This window comes from Vanellus vanellus (genome assembly GCF_965231255.1).
Source record: "Vanellus vanellus genome assembly, chromosome: 1".
NCBI classification, from domain to species: Eukaryota; Metazoa; Chordata; class Aves; order Charadriiformes; family Charadriidae; genus Vanellus; species Vanellus vanellus.
Window position 1 is genome coordinate 80,545,979 of NC_138905.1, and position 18,514 is coordinate 80,564,492.

Here is an 18,514-nt window from a genome sequence, read left to right on the forward strand (position 1 = left end):
TTTATTCTCGTGCATATACATGTGCAATTATTTCTTTCTCATAAGTCATATTGAAGTCCTCGTACATAGAGAATGTATGGAAGTGAGCGGTCTGTTTCAGCTAATAGCAAGTTGCTGCCTCCAAACTTGTGCAAGCAGTAACAGTCAAGAAAGAAGACTCAGTCTTTAGGGGTGTAATTTCATCTGTTTCTTGTGTGGATCTTTTTTTTTGGTACTTAGGATGCCTGAAGGTACTGGCAAAACAATCTTCCCATGCAAATAGCAACAAGAAAGGCGACTATAATAGTTAACCTGTGGCCATTGAGGGCAGACCTTATTTAAGAAGCTTGCCAGACTGGGTAGCTTCTACACAAGAGCTTTAAAAATACTTGATGAGGCAACACTTGATGAGTTGTGGGGTTGATCATTTTTAAATACTCTTGGAACACGGGAAAATTCCTGGAGACTTGAAAAACTCCAGTGCTTTTTATGTTAAACTAGTGCTGTCTTAATGAGGGTAAATTAAATGACTCAATGCTATTATATTAATAGTAGCCATAGTCTACTTAAATTCAATGAGCAATAAAAGAGCTGAAAAAAAGTTTACTGTCTTGGATGAAATTTATGAAGAGGAGTTTCATAAAAATGAGGATAGTAAGAGGAGAAGTTGGGAACAGCTGAAATAAGGCAATTTCCAGGCTGCACGGCTGATTTTGAAGGGTGGGAGAGGGGAAAACAGTGTAGTTAAAGCAGCATGAAGGGAGCTATAGACAAAAAGATATCCACACACAAAAAAAAAAAAGGGAAAAAGAAACTTGTGTTAGGAAAGCAAAGAATCACGAACTGTAGCAGGTTAAATAGGACATCATCAGGAGACCAGAGTATAAATTCCTTGAAAACAGCTTTCTACTAGTATATACTTAATAAAAGCTTTTTAGATTCTCCAGAAGCTTGCTGAAGATTCCATGGGATTGTCTTCAGAGCAAAATTTCAGAAAAGCAAAATCAATTAGTTGAATCAGCATTTGCTGCAAAAGAAGTATGTCATTCTTTACAAGGATGAATGAGAAGTGTTCACATAAGAGGTTTAAAAAAAAATGGCAAAGTACACAGTAATAAACCTCCAGAAACAGGCACTAGAACTGGGAACGCCTCTGTAAAGTTGACAAGCTATTGCTAATTGTGGTGTGTCATCTGTTGCTTCTTTTAACCTTGCTCTTGGGACAAGGGGTGATGACATGTACAATACACTGTAATGCATGCTCTTACAAAAGGGTGTTGCTGATTAGTAGGCCCAGCAAAGGGGTAACAATTATAGAAGCAACTGAATTGTTAGAGGTGTAACCATTATACATTGTAGAAGAATCCTCTTTCAAATAGGGAAGTCAGGCCTCGTGTTAGAAGTGTTACAGAAATTAAGTCTTCTGTGGGAGAGGAAACTGATCAGTGGGGTTCTTGAGCTTGAAAAGATGATGGGAGAAAGTACACCCTGCTTTATAGATTTCTGTTGTATCAGAGCACAACAACTACAGGGTAGCAAGTATAAAGAAAGTGAAAAGAGTTTTATTCATGCTTTTCATAAATAAGCATCTTACTTATTACCACAAGATATTGTGGAAGTAAATGTATACCTTTCAAAAAAGATTGGTGAAATCAGAGTGCTTCACTGAGCACAGTATTTTGTGCCTGAAATTTTTATTAACAGCTTTTGGAGGCAGGAAGGTTGTGGAATAGGAAGAAGAACTGATAAAGACGTTTTCTAAATGTTCACTGTTGTCAAATGTTGGAAGCAGTATTCTGGGCAAGACAGACTTCTCATCTGATAAAATAAGGAGTTACTTTTAAAGTCCTCTTTTATATTCCACAGAAAGATTGGTTAGCTGATGACAGCAATCCTTTCTGGCCTTAAAATTAGTTACAAGACCACAGCATCATGTGCTTTGCTGTCTGTAATAATAAATTAACAACTGCAGACCTGTTGGTTTTCTCTTTGTAATGTCTGCTGTTACTGGTTGAAAAGGGGATTGTGGGGAAGTGGAAATACAGAAGTCAAAAAGAAATATTAATACTTTTCTGATTTGAAAGCGCTCAAATTGTTGTTAGGATTGTCCATTAAAGCAGTAGAACATAACTACAGTGGGTTACTATGTTCTGGATGTATGTAGAATCAGTATAGCATGTAAAACATTTTTTCAAGAACTTCTAGTCATAAAAATGCTTTTTAAACTAACGGCTTTCTTCTGCTCAGTAGGATGTGATTTGTTGGAAGTGTATGTTGATCTCAAACCAACAAGGAGATGACTAAGTAGGAGGAAAATGGTTTTAACATGCCTCTGCTTTGCCGAGGAATATGGAAACAATAACAGATTTGTCAAATCTGTGGGTCAGCTAGCCTTGTAGTGATATATGATATTTCTCTATGCACGACATATTTGGTGTATTGGGTTGTTTTTTTAAAAGCACCATTTAGGAGCTGAAATGTGAATCTTTCTTTGTCCCAGTTGCTGTTTATCACCTTCATGTGCGTGCTGTTTACGGATCAGATGTATTCAGAGTAGGTGGGAGATCTTGACTTCTCTGCATTGTGGCAAGCACATAATGTGGTCTGTCTTCTTATTTGTTTTATGGTGTAATTTGATAGCCAAGGCCGTCCATGTTTAGCAGTTGCCAAAGCATTTTTGGTCCATGCACTAAAGCTCTGCAGTAGTCCTTCTCTCGTTTCCCCGTTTTTGTTTTCCACAAGCCATGACATCCTCCATGCTGCATTTCCTTATCACACTGGGGTATGTTGCATCACTCATGTGCCAAGCAGTCTCTTCTCAAGGTTTCAAACAGTGCAAAGATGATTCCTAGTGTGCTTCATTCTTTGGAAGAGAACCAACAGCTTGAAAAATGAATATTTGATTTAATAAATTAAAACTTTAGATACTGTTTTCTTCCTATTTAAAAGCAGAACTGTGCTCTTGGGTGGCAGGGAGTAATAATCACACAGACAAAATCACAGGAGCACTCTTTCCTCAGTGAAGAAGAGGTAGTAGCTCATCAGTTAGTTGTTCTGAGATGTGCTGGTGACCATGTTCGAGTTCTGGCTCTTTTGGGAGTGCAGTTGAACCGCGCAGTGACCTCTGTCTCTCCCCCTTTTGACACTTGTAAGAGTGACCTAATAAATAATTTTTTGCAACAGATATGATCTCATATCTTATTACAAGCCATGTGTAGACCAGTCACTGAGAGAGGCCCTGTTCAGTGGACGTTCAAAGTGTGGGAAAAGGCTTTAAGAAGGCAGCAGTGATTTTTCAAGAGGAGAGTTGTTGGAGGTATTGGCTGGCCAGTGCTGCCCATCTCTCTGCTCTAAAAATGAAGCTTTCTTCGTGCTGAATTGCTGGAAGCTTTTAGATATCTCCTCAACTTCCTGTTAGTATAGGAACAAAAGGCACCCTCAGCACCCCTTTTTTTTTTTTTTTTTTTTTAACCCCCTACCCTTTTCTGTGTCTTGCATTTTATTCAGGGTTTTTCCTATGGGTCTCAAGTTTTTCATGGGTATAGGGAAGTATGCATCTGTCTCAAGTGCAGAGCTCATGGAGGAGTTACTGCGTTAAACTTGTTTGGGGTCACTGCCCAAACTTGGGGTCACTGCCCTTTGTTGTGCTGGGGAGAGGAGGAAGGGAAGAGATCTGGGTTCTGTGGCATGGGGGGTCCTTTTGAGCTCTGCATCTCTCTTTTTCTACCCCTGGGCTTCCCTGGTAAAACGCTGGGATCTGAGTGGTTGCAGTCTCTCTCACTCTTGCCATCTGCTCTTTTGGAGCAAAGCTACTGACTTGCTGAAAAATAAAATGCAGTGAATTAATAAAATCATAGAATCATAGAATGGTTTGCATTGGAAGGGACCTTTAAAGATCATCTAGTCCAACTCCCCTGCCATGAGCAGGGACATCTTTAACTAGCCCAGGTTGCTCAAAGCCCCATCCAACCTGGCCTTCAACACTTCCAATGACAGGGTATCCGCAACTTCTCTGGGCAACCTGTTCCAGTGTCTCACCACCCTCATCGTGAAAAATGTCATCTTTATGTCCAACCTAAACCTGCCCTCTTTCAGTTTAAAACCATTGCCCCATGTCCTGTCATTTACAGGCCTTGGTAAAAAGTCTCACTCACAAGCCCCCTTTAAGTACTGAAAGGCCTCAATAAGGTCTCCCTGGAGCCTTCTCTTCTCCAGGCCGAACAGCCCCAACTCTCTCAGCCTGTCCTCACAGGAGAGGTATTCCAGCCCTCTGACTGTTTCTGTGGCCCTCTTCTAGACCCGCTATAACAGGTCCATGTCTTTGTTGTGCTTGGGGCTCCGGAGTTGGATGTTGTACTCCAGGTGGGGTCTCATGAGAGCAGAGTAGAGGGGGATGTTAACATTAAGAAAATGTTAATATTTATAGTATGGCTAGTATGTAGTTACTGTGAACAACAAAAAATGGTGGATTGACTTTTTGACAATGGGAATTTCTGCCAGGTGGAAGGCTGCATGGCCTTTTTTATGCGGTTGTTTACTTTTTCCGTTCTTGCAAGTTGAAACTCTAAGCTAAATTGTTCTCTGGCATTGTCAGCATGAGCCCAGAGGTCTTTGGAGAAGCTAATTCCTTTGGTTTCTCCCTACTACGTCACCCAAATTAATACTATAGTCTATATTTAAGCATCATATGCTGGCTGTTTTTTATTGCTACTCCAAACATTTGTACTGGGTTGTATTTCCACCTCTCCCTTCTTATGAAGGAATTCCAGCTGAACAGTTAATGTCTTTTTTTCACTTGAGCTTGTGTTTTTCTGGATAGTAAATTAGAGGCTCCTTACAGTTTATTAATTTTGCTTTTAGCATTATGTAACCTGTACAAGGTCATAAGTACGCAATACAAGTTTGAGTAGCATGTTCATTTATAGCTTATTTTACAGTCCTTGCCCTAGTCCACTTCTAAATTCTCATAAGCAGCATAAGTTGGCCAAAATACACACTTCATGTTAATTAAATCTCTTAAATAGAGTCTAATTTTCTTCTTCCTCTTGAAGTTGGTGAGAGATTAATAATAAAAGAAAATTAGTTGGTTGATAGCATCATGTATTTGATCGGTGCAGAAACATGATAACCGCCTCAGGTGTATGGTGAACTCTTCTTTCCTGTGTGAACATTCAATTTATTAAAAGTTGACAACGTTATTTTAACATTTATCCTGACAAGATAATTTTACAGAAGATCACAATTAATGAATTGAGGAAGCACTAGAGTGTGTAATGTACACATTTAAAACAGTCTTATTTCCTTCAGTGGATTAGCTTCTGTTAAAGTTTTGCAATTCAGCTGAAAGTAGGCTTGAAAGATTTGCAATTGGTATTGCTGGACCTAAGATTTTGTTTGAGATGATTCTTCCTAAAACATAAAAAATAATTTGACTATTGCTAACACAGGGTTTTGAGGCTAAATGGTGAAGTGTCTGTTTCCTCTCCTGACCTCTTGACTGAGGCAGCGTAATGGTAGTGGGCAACAAGTCAGTAAAACAAAATTATCTTTTCTTTTTCCTCTTAAGATGAGGAAAGAAAAGGTTTTGTGCGAAAGGTAATTGAGAGCGTCCTGAGAGAATAAAATGTTGAGTGTTGATGAAAAGTAAACCTAATTCATTGTATCTGATGAAGTTGCTATCATAGTTTTAATTTCTGTATGCAAATGTTTTCAAAGAGGTTTAACTTTCTTAAATTCATAAAATGCTTCTGACTTATGTCTTGGTTTCTATCTTCTTCTTGTGTTTTGGCAAGAGCTTGATATCACCAGTTGTAGCTTCCAATAAGCATGGGGGCCATCCAAAATAGTTTCCATTTCCCACTGAGGTACATTCTTAGAAGAACTTTTCCAATCCAAATAACTGGCATTTATTGCTTTTTAATTGTTTGGTGTGATACTTGCTTACATTTGCTGTTTTAATGTCTTTTCCTGTCTGTAAACTGAGAGTCCCAATGGGCACATGCATGCAGTCAATGAATTCAGTTTACATAGCTTGACGGATGTTTTGGGAAAAGCAGATTGTGTGTATGTGCTGTTTGTCACACATGGTGTTCCAACAAGAAAAAAAATTGTGTTAATGCTGAAAGAAAATGAAATGAAATTAAGTAAATGAAATAGCAAGAAAAGGATGGCCTTGAGAGTTTAGCATCATTTTTTCCAGCAACTTTGGAGAAAGCGGTCAGTATGGCACACGTATGCTTGAGCTCAGCCAATGCTCTCAAGTTGCTCTATGTAGGCAACAAACAGTAGGCAAGAGAAATGTCTCTGGACAATTTTGCTCCTCTGGATACTACCAGCGTCCCAATTTTAAGTCTAGTACCTTTTTTAGGTGAGCTCTTTGTGAAAGCTGGTCATGCGAGTAGGTAAGGATCTTAATTCCATGTTAAAAAAAAAAAAAGTATATTGCTAGTCTTTGAGATTGTAAAGAAGAATATTAAAAGATGAAAGGGTTCTGAAGTTTTAAAAAAGGCAAGGTAAGCAAAACAGACATTTGACTCCTAATAATTTAACTTGGGGGGTCATTTTTTATTCAGGTTTGTTTTGGGGGACCAGTGAATTTTTAGAGCTCTGCTTTTGATAGCATGATTCTAGTGAAAATAGTTTGAGTATCATGCCCGCATGGGAATGCAGATCTCAACTCCTTCCCCATCTAGCACACAGAAATGAGGAGGGTTTCATTTTTCACAGTTTAGGATTGTTTGTGAAGGAGAAGAAACAAGATTCACTTTACCCAGCGTATCGCTGAAAACCAAGCTGATACGTGTTATGCACCTGCATTTAGAGTTTGTGTTTAAGTTCTGTCAAGGAGGGCTAAGCTGTATGGCAAACTGTTCTTTGCACTGGTATAAATCCTAAACATGCGTAAATCTCCAATCCATGCCTTTCCCGCTTTTAGCCTTCACTGGACATTGCTAAAGTCCATTCTGTAGCCTAGAACCCTGAATTAATTTTTCATTACCCCTTAAAACTTTTCTTATGGGTTTGTTCTGCTGCCTCTCGGCTTGCAGCTGAACTAGGTATATGATCAGTCAGATTAACTCGGGTCCTTCCCTTGCCTTGTAGGACTTCTCAGTGGGCAAACCTCTCCAACCAACACCAAACTGGAAAAGCTGGACCCCCAGCAGGTGCTGCAGCTGTGTCTCCGCTACCAAGATCATCTTCACCAGTGTGCAGAAGCAGTTGCCTTTGATCAGAATGCGCTCGTGAAGCGGATCAAGGAGGTACGGTCTGCAGCATGCCAGCTTCTGGTGGGGAAGGGCTTGGGGCATTGGCTTGGCCATCTTGTGCTATGAATGCAGGTGCTTGCTGTAGATCACTTGGGTCACTTGCAGCAGTCGACTTCAAAGTAAACCCTGTAGAGAAACTTTGTGGGTGTGCACTTCAAGCAAAGTTTCCTGGCTTTCATCGTGGTTACTGTTAGGTGGTGTGTTTATTGGTTATGCCCTATGATTCCTGGTCTTAAACAGTAGCTGTTTCTCTGGTATGGCAAGTACTGCAAGTAACTGTTGAAGAAGTAAAGGTGACCGGAATTTTTAAAGGTAACATTCCTTATTTAGCTCTGTATAGCATACATTTTACTATGCCTCATGGTTAGGCTCTAATTTAACGATAGAAATAGTTATCTTAACATGTTCTATGGTTGGAGAATGTAGTATTCTTTCTTCAATGGATTAGTAGAGCTAGACTTTGTTTTCAAAGCCCATAACATGCTGTCTCTCCTCCTCTGTAAGACAAAAATAGCTTCCTGTGCTGCTGTTTTTACCACTGAACCATCATTTGAGAATCACTGATCTGCTTAAATATTCAACAATACTGTTGGGGAGGAAATTAATTCCTGGGGTCAGCAACCTGCAATTGGATTGTCTTTCTCATGTGTAACTACTGATGTTGGAAGCAGTCTAATGGCTGACAAATTTTATTTTTTTTAAAAGTCAAGGCAGACTGGTAATAGAGGAGATGAGGTGCTGTTTGAGAGTGTTTCCTCACATACTCCCAGATGAGTAGAAAAACTGGTGAATGCTTCATATGTCAAAAGTCTGTGAGCCCAAATACTTTCCAATGCCAAAAGAAAAAATTTTGAACAGGTGGTTAATTTTTATTCATGCAATATAAACAATGACCTTGATTCGTTGTTGCTCTATTGGCTTAGAGTTAAGAAAATCCTACATGACAAACTGGATAATAAATTTGATTCATCGGCTGTTTTGAGAAGCTGCTGTCATCATGAAGTTGTAAGTCCAAAATAATGTGGGAGCCATTAAAAAGTCCTTTATACTTTGGTGTATCAAGATCTGAGGCCAGCTATTACACAAGATGTAAAGATATTTGCAGATGTTGGTGAGTCAGATCACACAATCTCAGAAATGGGGTTTAATTGCCAGCCTAATGACAGTGTACTGTGTTAATCCAAGCAGATTGTAGTTTTTTTGGCTGTTAAAGAGTGAGAGGGAATATCGACATGATTTAAAGTCATAGTAGATGCCATCAGTGCAATCTGCACTAGTTGGATTTGCCTTCTACAGGGCAAGTGGCAGAGTCCTTTTCAAATTAGCTATGGTGATGTTTTCTTCCAGTTTGTAAGGCTTATGAATTTTTCCATGTAAAAGAAATAAAACGATGATACTGATATTTTCACTAGCTGCTTTACCAGTCTCCTCTCTGACAAAGTGAAGGAGAAATGGGCGACTCTGGAACTCGGGCAACTTACAAGTCAGTTGGGTTGGATATTTTTTTTTTGCTCACAACACTTAAGTAACTTCAGATGCTTTCAATCCCTTTGCCAGATCTGGTGGGTTTTTACTGTTCATTTTCCTTATAATTTTTAAATGTTTTTCTTGCATTGGCTGTTCTGCGTGTGTGTTCTGGAGGAGCCGGGTGGGCCCTACTCAGCTTAAATCATTCTTTCCAAATTGTTTGGGCTCTCCTTGGTGCACTAAATTGAACCACTGTTGACAGTTGTTGACAACAAGGGGTGCAGCTGAACTACAGCAGGGTATGTCTCTCGTTACAAGTGTAGACAAAGGAAATCACATTTGGCTGCACCCATTTGTCAGCAATGATTTAGTTTCACCATGTAGACAAAGCTTTGACCATTGGTAAAGATTAAAAATGAAAACGAAGTGTATTGTGAAAAGCATAATGTGTACATAAGCTGGACAGTAAGTTCTTTTATCCTCATTTTAGTAGTCAATATTTCCTTTTTCCTTTCTTTAACACTGTCAGCATTGAAGTGGTTTTCTTCTGATAACAGACTTATCAAGTGACTGATGCTTTTAACTTTCCTACAAAATGCTAGTGAGCTTCAGTCCCCGGTTTCCTACCGTTTGTCTGAGCTATGTTCACTTTTCAGACTGTCACTGACTGTACTCGGGGCAGTAATAGACTTACTGTATAGTATGCCACAGTCATACTGCCTGCAGCCAGGATTTTTTTAGTCTTTCCTGGACAAAATGTCCCAGGGGAAATATCTTTTGCTCATTGTCTGTGTGGCCAGAAGTTTCCTGGTTTCTGGCAAAACTCAGAAGTACTGCTGTAAATTTATTGGTCCTTGATAACTCATAATTGGCACACAGTCTGAATCAAGATGGTTCTTAATAGGAAAGAGAATAAGCAAAAGCAAACAAAAACATGACCATAGTTAGTGCAAATTTAAGTAGACCTCTCTGTCCATTCCCTTACTTTAGGGACCAAAATGGTCTAGCTTTGCTCACCATCCCATTTCCCAGTTTAGCTAGGACTTCTTTGCAGTGTGTTGGCTGGATCCGTATCTGCTCCTAAATGTAGAACCTGTGCAGCTTCCAGGTTGCTGTGACTTGTTGTCTCTCAAGGAGAAATACATTTACCCAAGTGTTTGCTTGAAGGGGAAAGAATTGAAGATGTGATCGATGGTAGTTGACTCAACTGCGTCTCTTCAGCAGTTATGCTTACTCGTACCCTAACCATTGGTTTTGGAAGGGTTTCATTTTTATGACAATAGGCTTTGTCTTCACTGCCAAAAAAAAAAAGTGCTTGCATGTTTTTAAGGAAAAATAACCACTATGCATTAAATATTATGTTTCATATTAATTTTTGGCAACTGACTCACCATTTGTTGCAATACTGCATTAATTCCAGGACCACTGAAATATTTAGGATTCCTTTTAATTTTTTTCTCCTTACCAATTTGAAAAGCAACAGAACAGCAATTTGGAATTTATCTATGTGTTAATCCAGGGTTATGGCATGTCACAAAATTTGACTGTTTTCAAGAAAAAAGCCTGTGTGCAGCATTTTTTGGGAAATTCATCTATGCTTTGATATTTTGTAGGATGAAAATTTTTATTGGATGAATCACTACATTATTAACTTCTGGGGGCATTCTATTCAGATGGGTCTGGGATTGGGATCTAGTCTGTCTACTAATGGACCCACATGAACTTGTTATATAGGAAAAAGGTGAATTTTTAAAACCCAGTAGATAATGTGTTATAAAATGCTAAGGTATGAAAGGCAATTATAGCTAGTTAACAGATTAAACAGCTCTTCCCTGCACCTTGGAGCTTTTGCCAGAGTGTTTAATGATGGGGACAGAGTTGACAAACATGCCTTACAGAGAATGTGATACTTCAGGCTAAAAAACACAGGGGTGAACCATGACTTGCTAAGCAGGGATCAAACAATCTCAGTCTGCCTATTTTTGGGTGTTGTATGTAAAAACAAAAACAAAAAGCCCAAACCCCAATTCTTTTGTGTCTGTCAGTGACAAGACAAGAGAGCTCAACTGCAGTGTTTTTCCTGTGTTTCTGTGGTGGGTTTAGGGTCCTAGCTGTAGACAAGAGGTCTTGACTTGCTGCATCCCACATCCATCTCTGCCATGACAGTGCTATAGATCTGCATTATAACTAGTTCGAAGTTTTAAGCAGCTCCAGTTGCTGTTGGGTTTATGAGAGCTGCATGTGCTCTCTTTGCCAGGAGTGTGTTCCTGAGTTTTGTGATCTGTAAAATGAGGGGGTTCTTCCAGTATTAGTTTGAAGGCAAATGTTGACCAGCACTAAATAATAGGTATGAACTGGGGGAAAGAAGGAAATTAAGCAGGGGGAGAGCTGCTTTATATTAAGTCCTTATCAGTGGAGAATATCTGTTTTGGGTGGCAGGGAGAGAATTTGGAGAGTCATCTGATAGGGGATGGTGAGTAACAGGGAAGGGGAAACAAAAAAAAACAGGTAGAGGCTGGGGAACACAGCTAAATTTTCAGAAAGGGCCCATGATTTTGTGTGCCTCCAAAACTGTGTAGTTTCAGTGCCTTAAAAAAAGACTATATTTCATGCACAAGGTGCTCAAAAGTCAGATATTTCAAAATATCTGAAGCTGAGTATCTAATTACTAGTCACACTTGAAAATTTAGGCCTAGCTTCTTTCTGTGAAAACAAAAGGGAAGCTGAAAGCCATCTAAGCTCCTTTTAAAGAAGCTTTGAATGAAAAGATCTTTAGCATTTCTTATTAGACTTCCAGTATTGGCAAAGGAGATGTGCTACTTGAAGTATCCTATGTACCCTTAAAGGCAAATGTAGTTCCTAGATAAACTGTGCTTAAAATGTATTTGAAAGTGGATTATTGGGAGGGCTCTTATGCTTTGCCCTAAAAACAGATATTGATGCGATGTTACCTGTAGCTTTTATTGCCATGGGAATCCCAGATTGACAATAATTTTGAAAACAGAACTAGGTTGATGCAGTGCAGAATACCATTAACCAAGGCTGCAATTAGAGTCAGGGTGCACATCTACTGCGAGCACACATACTGTCTACTGGGTAATGCACCACAGTAACTTTTCATAGGTCCATTCCTCTCTGAGCAGAAAGATTTGGAGTGTCTGGCATTCATCCCATGCTCCAGTAAAAGTTGACCAGTGTCCCTTCAGAGAATGGACTTAAATGAAGGGGAAGTTTTGTGGAGGTGTTTTTTGCTTGGTCTTTGTGTTTTTTTCTTGTTTTAGTACACTGCTGAGATGTTTGTTGCCATTCCTGTTTGTTATGGTTTCCCTGTAGGTGGTATCAGAGCTGAGTTTCCAAAACTGTTTGTGAAACCTGTTTTCAGCAGACATGCCCTGAGAATGACGCACCTCCTGACTAAACTGAAGTAGGTCAGCAAAATATGAATGGCCTCACCAAGTCCAAAGTGCTGCTTTGACTTCAAGGTCCATGTGCCCATATCAATCAGTCCACTAAGTTACCTTTCATCCCATTAAAGGGAAGGGCTCAGAGGATCAAAAGTAAGCCTGTTAAACAAAGCCTGGCAAAAGTGAAAATGGAGATGTGTTTAGTTTTGACATAATATAATAAAGACTTTCTAGATGAGGCCATGTTAATTTGCAAGCAAAGATGAGCCTTTTGGTTCACAGACTTAAATTAGCTATGCCTCAAATCCAGGGAAGGAGGCCTGAGAATTCCATGGGGTGAAATAGGTAAGAACCTGGGTTGAAATGCCACTTGTATTTTCAAAGGATTTAATGCCACGTTGCCATGCCTATCTAGAAAAGCTAAGGAACATAATGTTCTGTGAAAAAGTCAGTACCTTATATACAGTCTTTGGTGTCTTGGAATTATGACATTGATGAGGACTGTGGCAATCTATCAGGCTCTTTATTTCTCCTCTCTTCTGTGATGAAGTGTTATTTATAAAGATTGGAATCTTAACAGGCACCATCATGCAGAAATAAATGTGCAGGGTTGTTAAGCTGGAAACAACCTTCGTGTCCTCTGGTTGATCTTGCTCGTTTTTCTTCAGCCTGATGTGCAAGTAGCTTGAATTCTTGAGTGGTGGGGTGATGTCTTAACCAGCCAGCATCAAAATGGGAAACTTGAAAGCGCTTGAAAAAGCTTCACAATTGTTACTTTAATATGTAGAGTGAATGTCTTGCTGTGTATGCCCAAGGCAGATGGCCAATGCTCTGTTGTATGTGAACTTTATGAAGTGATCCAGCAGTTATTAAGGAAGAGGAAAGATTGTTTGCACTTGTGACAGCCTGAAATCTGTTGTGTTAACATGCAGTGCTTCATTTGGTGTCATAAAGAAGACCAGTCCCTCCTTCCTGGAATATGTGTGTGAAATCAGTTCCAGCGTGTTACCTTCTCTTGTGTTTTGATTTCTTGTGGCCTTTTGAGAAAAGATCTAAACTGGAGTCCTTTCCACCACCAATTTCCAAGAAAGACTAGGAGATTAAACTCAAAGCACCTAGCTGTCAGAAAAGTTTGCAGTATTATAGAACTTTGGTGCTTAAGTGACTGGCACCAAAGATTGGCAGTCTAGTGTGCTAAGCCTTATATTAACACTTTCATCAGGATTAGTGAATGGAAATTATGATTATCAGGTACCAGAAGGAATAGAATTCAGTTTCTTCTTACAGCTTGTTTAAACTAGGAAATTGGGTTTCTTATTCTAGCCTTGTTTCCCCAGGTGGAAAAAACAGCAAACAACCACACCCCCACACAGACTCAAGCATGCTGTAGATCTTCAAATAGGAATATTGAACTCCATTCCAGAGTTAGCAGACTTGGTACTGAATTTGGGCATGAAATAGATTTGAAATATGAAGAAAGCAAGTATCAGCCTGGGCTGTATCACACAAGGTACTTCCATGAGAAATAGGAACATATTGATTGTATTGCACAAAGCTGTGAGAAGATCTCATGTGACACACCGTGCAACAGTTCTCATTATGCTCGAGGAAGGTGAGCTGATAGTACAACAGAAGGGTTATAAGGGTGCCTGGGGAGTGGAAAACCTTGGGGAGGAAACTGAAAAAGTTTTACTTGTTTGGTTTAGTCAAATATAGACTGAAAATGGTATAATTTCTCTTTCTAATTAAGTCTGGGGTTAATGTAGGTTGAAAATGGTCTTCTCCCTCCCTGCTGGATTGTGTTGATGCAGGAAAAGTCACTTTACAGGCTTTCATTCTTAACGATTACCTCCTGTTTCAGTGTTGAATTGAAATTTTCAAGGTGTCAACTCTACCCCTAAGTGAGAACTTGGGGGGGGGGGGGGGGAGGGGGAGGGAGGCTGAGGGGGGAGAAGAGGTGTCAGGAATGTTAGCTAAAAGCTGTTCAGCAGTTTGACATTCATTTTAGATAGGTTAGCCAGTATTATTTGCAAATATTTGGAATTGTACCGATGGCTTAAAAATGGTAGGTGGTAAGCTGGGGGAGCAGGGTTGACCTTGTGTTAGCAGCCCTATAATTAGCATTCTGATAACAATCAGATTGGATCCACAGAGATGACTTCATGTTGAAAGTATTACAAAGCTTTAGTGCAAGTAATCTGTCCATCTTGCTTTTTGTGAAGGGTAGAGTTTCCTTAATGTTTCTGTGCCATTGGGGCATGAATGTTTCTATATGAGAACATTATTAGCTATTATTTCAACACTGCTCTAGAGGTATGAAACATACCATTTACTAGTTATTAATTCCTGTGAGCATTGTTCCTGACTGGATGTGTCAGCTACCTCTGGAAGCCTGGATGAAATGTTGAATTACAGTATAGTAGAATACCCTGTAGTCAAGTGTGTGATCTGTGCCAAACTGTGGTGTAGTGAACAAGAAATAAGATTTTTATTTTTTTTTAACCAGAAAAGAAAATGATGTATTTTAAGAGCAGTTGCTGGGACTGGGAAATTATCTAAAAGATAAAATCCTAAATCAGATGAATTTCAGCTGAAAAAGGTGCTAAGGTAGTTGTAAAACAAATCAACATAACAGCAGTATATGGCAAGGAATTTATAAGAGTTTTTAAGATCAGAAAGGATTCTTGCGTCATAGCCTTTCCTTTTGCTTAATCCAGTCCATAGAATTTAATTCTTGCTTATGCCTGACATAAGCTACATGGGAGCTGAAGAAGGTCTACTTACTTTTCAATTTAAGTTCTCCTGCCAGGTCATAGTGTAAACTTTCAAATGCCTTCTTGCTTTTGATCTGTTTTTTCTAGAGATCCATTTGTAGACATAAACAAGGAGAGAGAAATCCTCAGCCTTCTGTGAAACGTGAGGCCTCTGTAGCTCAGTACAATAAAAATGGATGCACAGAGTAAATTAATTACCACTACTCACTCATTGAACTCTCTGAATTCTTGATTGTTGTTGGTATGTACCGTTGTTATCCTATTTTGACGAATATAGCCTCAGAAGAGCTTGTGATGGAAATGATCTACAGCGCTCAAGATTTCCTTGAGGCTTTCCTGAAGCCAAAGACTACCAGATGTTGTGACCTCCAGAAAAGTGCTGGGACATTTGAGCTTCAGCATTGTGGAAGTATGGTAGAGTCAGTCTTGGAAGTAGCTCTTCTGGGAACGAGAGAGTAGATTCTCCCCTTATCATCACTGGGGTGTACTTGGCTCATTTCATGTTATGGTTGAACATGAAAGAGCTGATACAGAGCTTCAAAAAGATCTTTCAAAGTTTTTCACATTAAAAATGGCTAACATTGTTAGAGCTGACATACCGTTGAGTTTCCCTGGTGAGAAGTTGATTTGGACTTCCATATGAGAACTGTGGCTGTCAGGGAAAGAGCAAAAGCTTCATCTGGCCTGTCAAACATCCAGAAATCCCTGATTCCTGACTGCTGGGCTTGTGCCCCTGCACATCTCACACTTCAGCCTTCTTGTATGTATACAGGCCATCTGCACAGCATATGGGAGATATGTCTGATGCAGCCACATGTGTTGGACTGGCTGCATAAGTGCAGCAGGGTGCTCAAAACCATCTTTGCAATTCGCCCTACAAAAAAAAAAAAAAAGGGAGTCCTAGATAATCCTTTTACCACTTCACAAACTGTAGGAAATAGTTAAAACTCAGCTCCTTTGCATTCTCTGAGAACAGATCTTAGAGCTTTTTCTTCTTAAGTAGTGTTCTCTTCCAGAAAACGCTTTCTTCATATGTGGCTAACCCTGACTGAATATGGCACAGGTTAGCATCCCCTTTTTAAAAATTTGAAAGACCTCCTGTAGGATATCTGGAAAAGACCTACAGCTATCAGGTCCCAAGTGTGAAGGTGAGAATAATATTATTAGATCAGTGACTTGCAAATGTAATGATGCTATTTTAGATAGCACCTTTTTACTCTGCAATGAGAACAGTGGTGTTTTCTGAGAAACATCTCATTAATGACAGTGGTCATCTCTTCAAATCAAAGCTTACTCTTGATAGGAAAACCAATGTGTTTAAAGCTAGTCATTCTGACATGTTAAAAGTACAGAACTGAAGCCATAAGGGTCAGTAACATTTGCAAGTGCTGTTGTCCTGTAACATGAGCCAGCAAGCTTAACATGAGCCAGCAGTGTGCAATTGCAGCCCAGGCCAACTGTATCCTGGGCTGCATCAGAAGTGTGGCCAGCAGGTCAAGGGAGGTGATTCTGCCCCTCTACTCCACTCTCGGGAGACCCCACCTGGACTACTGCATCCAGCTCTGGAGTCCCCAACATAAGAAGGACATGGACCTGCTGGAGCGTGTCCAGAGGAGAGCCACGAGGATGATCCGAGGGCTGGAGCACCTCTCCTATGAGGAGAGGTTGAAAGAGTTGGGGCTGTTCAGCCTGGAGAAGAGAAGGCTGCAGGGAGATCTTATTGTGGCTTTCCAGTACCTAAAGGGGGCCTACAGGAGAGCTGGGGAAGGACTTTTTACTAGGGCATGTAGCAACAGGACAAGGGGGAATGGCTTTAAACTAGAAGAGGGCAGGTTCAGATTGAACATTAGGAAGAAGTTTTTCACTTTGAGGGTGGTAAGGCACTTGGCACAGGTTGCCCAGAGAGGTTGTTGAGGCCCCATCCCTGGAGGTGTTCAAGGCCAGGCTGGATGTGGCCTCAGGCAACCTGGTCTAGTGGGAGGTGTCCCTGCCTATGGCAGGAGGGTTGGAACTCGATGATCTTCAAGGTCCTTTCCAACCTAAACCATTCTATGATTCTATGATTCAAGCTCTGGCTTGATACAGGAGTATTCTGAATGAGTAATATGGCAGCAGCGTAAAATCAGGAAATGAGGGAATTGGAGGCCATGTTTTGTAGCGGAATTATTAGGTAGTTGAAAATACAGTTGTGCAAGTTATTAGTTAGGCAACAGATCACTCTGTAGCAGATACAGATTTTTCTTTCTCTAGTAACAGCTAATTAAAGACATGCTAGGAGTTTCTGACTTGTTTCTGTGGAGTTGTACGCCACAAAAGAGAGATTTTGTGAGGATGTTGTACACACAGGTTCATTTTTCTTATGTATTGTCTGGGTATTTTTTATCAATTATTTTTCTTAAACATTTTTAGTCTTGATAAATTTTAGAGATGACCTTTTAGATGGATGTAGATTGTTCTATGAAAGCACCAATTGAAAGTTACTAGTTATAAAGTCAGTGAGCTAGAAATTACTATAACCTTTTCTTGGTGACATTTCAGAAAACTTCCTGACAAAATCAGATAGGGGGTTGGGTTTGTTTTTTGTTTGTTTGTTTGGTTGGTTTTTTTGTTGTTTTGTTTTGTTTTGTTTTGTTTGTTTTTTCCCCAAGAATCTTGTTGTATATTTAAAAGTCTGACACAGCAACAGCAGTTGCTGAGTTAGGATCCAGGAACACGTGCAGTGGGAGAGATGGTGCTTCACTTCATGTGGTGGTCCCGCCACTTCTGTGAGTGTCATGCTGAAGGGTCAGGCCAGCAAGCTGATGGGACAGAAGACCAAACCACTGAAAAAAAAGAGCCTGGGAAGACCAAGCTCATTTTGTTCCTGCTCCCCGACTTATGTGCAGAACTGATCTCATGAGCATACAGCTAATTTGAAGATGAGGGGTGGGACTGCTGCTTTTCAGCCTGAGGTTGCATTGGATTTTGTGTAATATGAAACTATGTGCTGAGTTCACTTGCTTATGTTATGGTTTAGCTGTTTTGAGAGATGATAAGTAGCTGTGGTGTTGAGGGAAATATAAGTAAAGAAAGTCTTGTAGAACAGAACGGTGATATGAGATGTATCCAAGCCAGAGAGCTGGCTATAACATCTACAGCACCAGGTTCTCAGATGGCTGCTGGTTGTTTGGCTTTGCTGTTCATCTTCTCCCACTTCTGTGAAGTGCTTGGAAGTCTACCGGTTCATCAGTGCTGGGCAAGAGGTGGGTATTGTTTTAATCGTAGCTTTAGGACTCCATTTTTAGCAAGTTAGTGATAGCAGCCCTAACTTAAGTTGGAGGACTGCCAGTTGGCAGAGGGATGCTGGTAGCTCTCAAGCAGGGAAGGCTCAAGTTGGAGCTGTGAAGGAGACATGGGCTGCAGAATTCAGACTGTGGGGTAGTGACAAATGTATGTCCTGTCCTGCAATATTCAGGAAAATATTTACGTAAAGGTGGAAAAGCTAATCTCAAGAATGAACCTTCTTATTCTTTTGAATTCTAAATTCTTTTGTGCAACACAAGGCCTCCAAAAATAGTTAAATCTTGATGTTACAGGCACAGCAGCCTATCTTACACTATCATGTATCTACTATAGCACTTAGGGA

The 18,514-nt window shown here is 40.0% G+C and overlaps 1 protein-coding gene across 1 annotated transcript in view; it reads left to right on the forward strand.

Moving 5' to 3' along the window:
- The window catches only part of BORCS5 (BLOC-1 related complex subunit 5), a gene marked incomplete at its 3' end in the record, with an annotated part of 70,578 nt that overhangs the window by 46,446 nt on the left and 5,618 nt on the right, over positions 1 to 18,514 (forward strand). Inside the window, exon 3 of the mRNA XM_082480277.1 lies at positions 7,081 to 7,238. Within this exon, the coding sequence (XP_082336403.1) occupies positions 7,081 to 7,238 (158 nt within the window). The remainder of the gene's footprint in view (positions 1 to 7,080; positions 7,239 to 18,514) is intronic.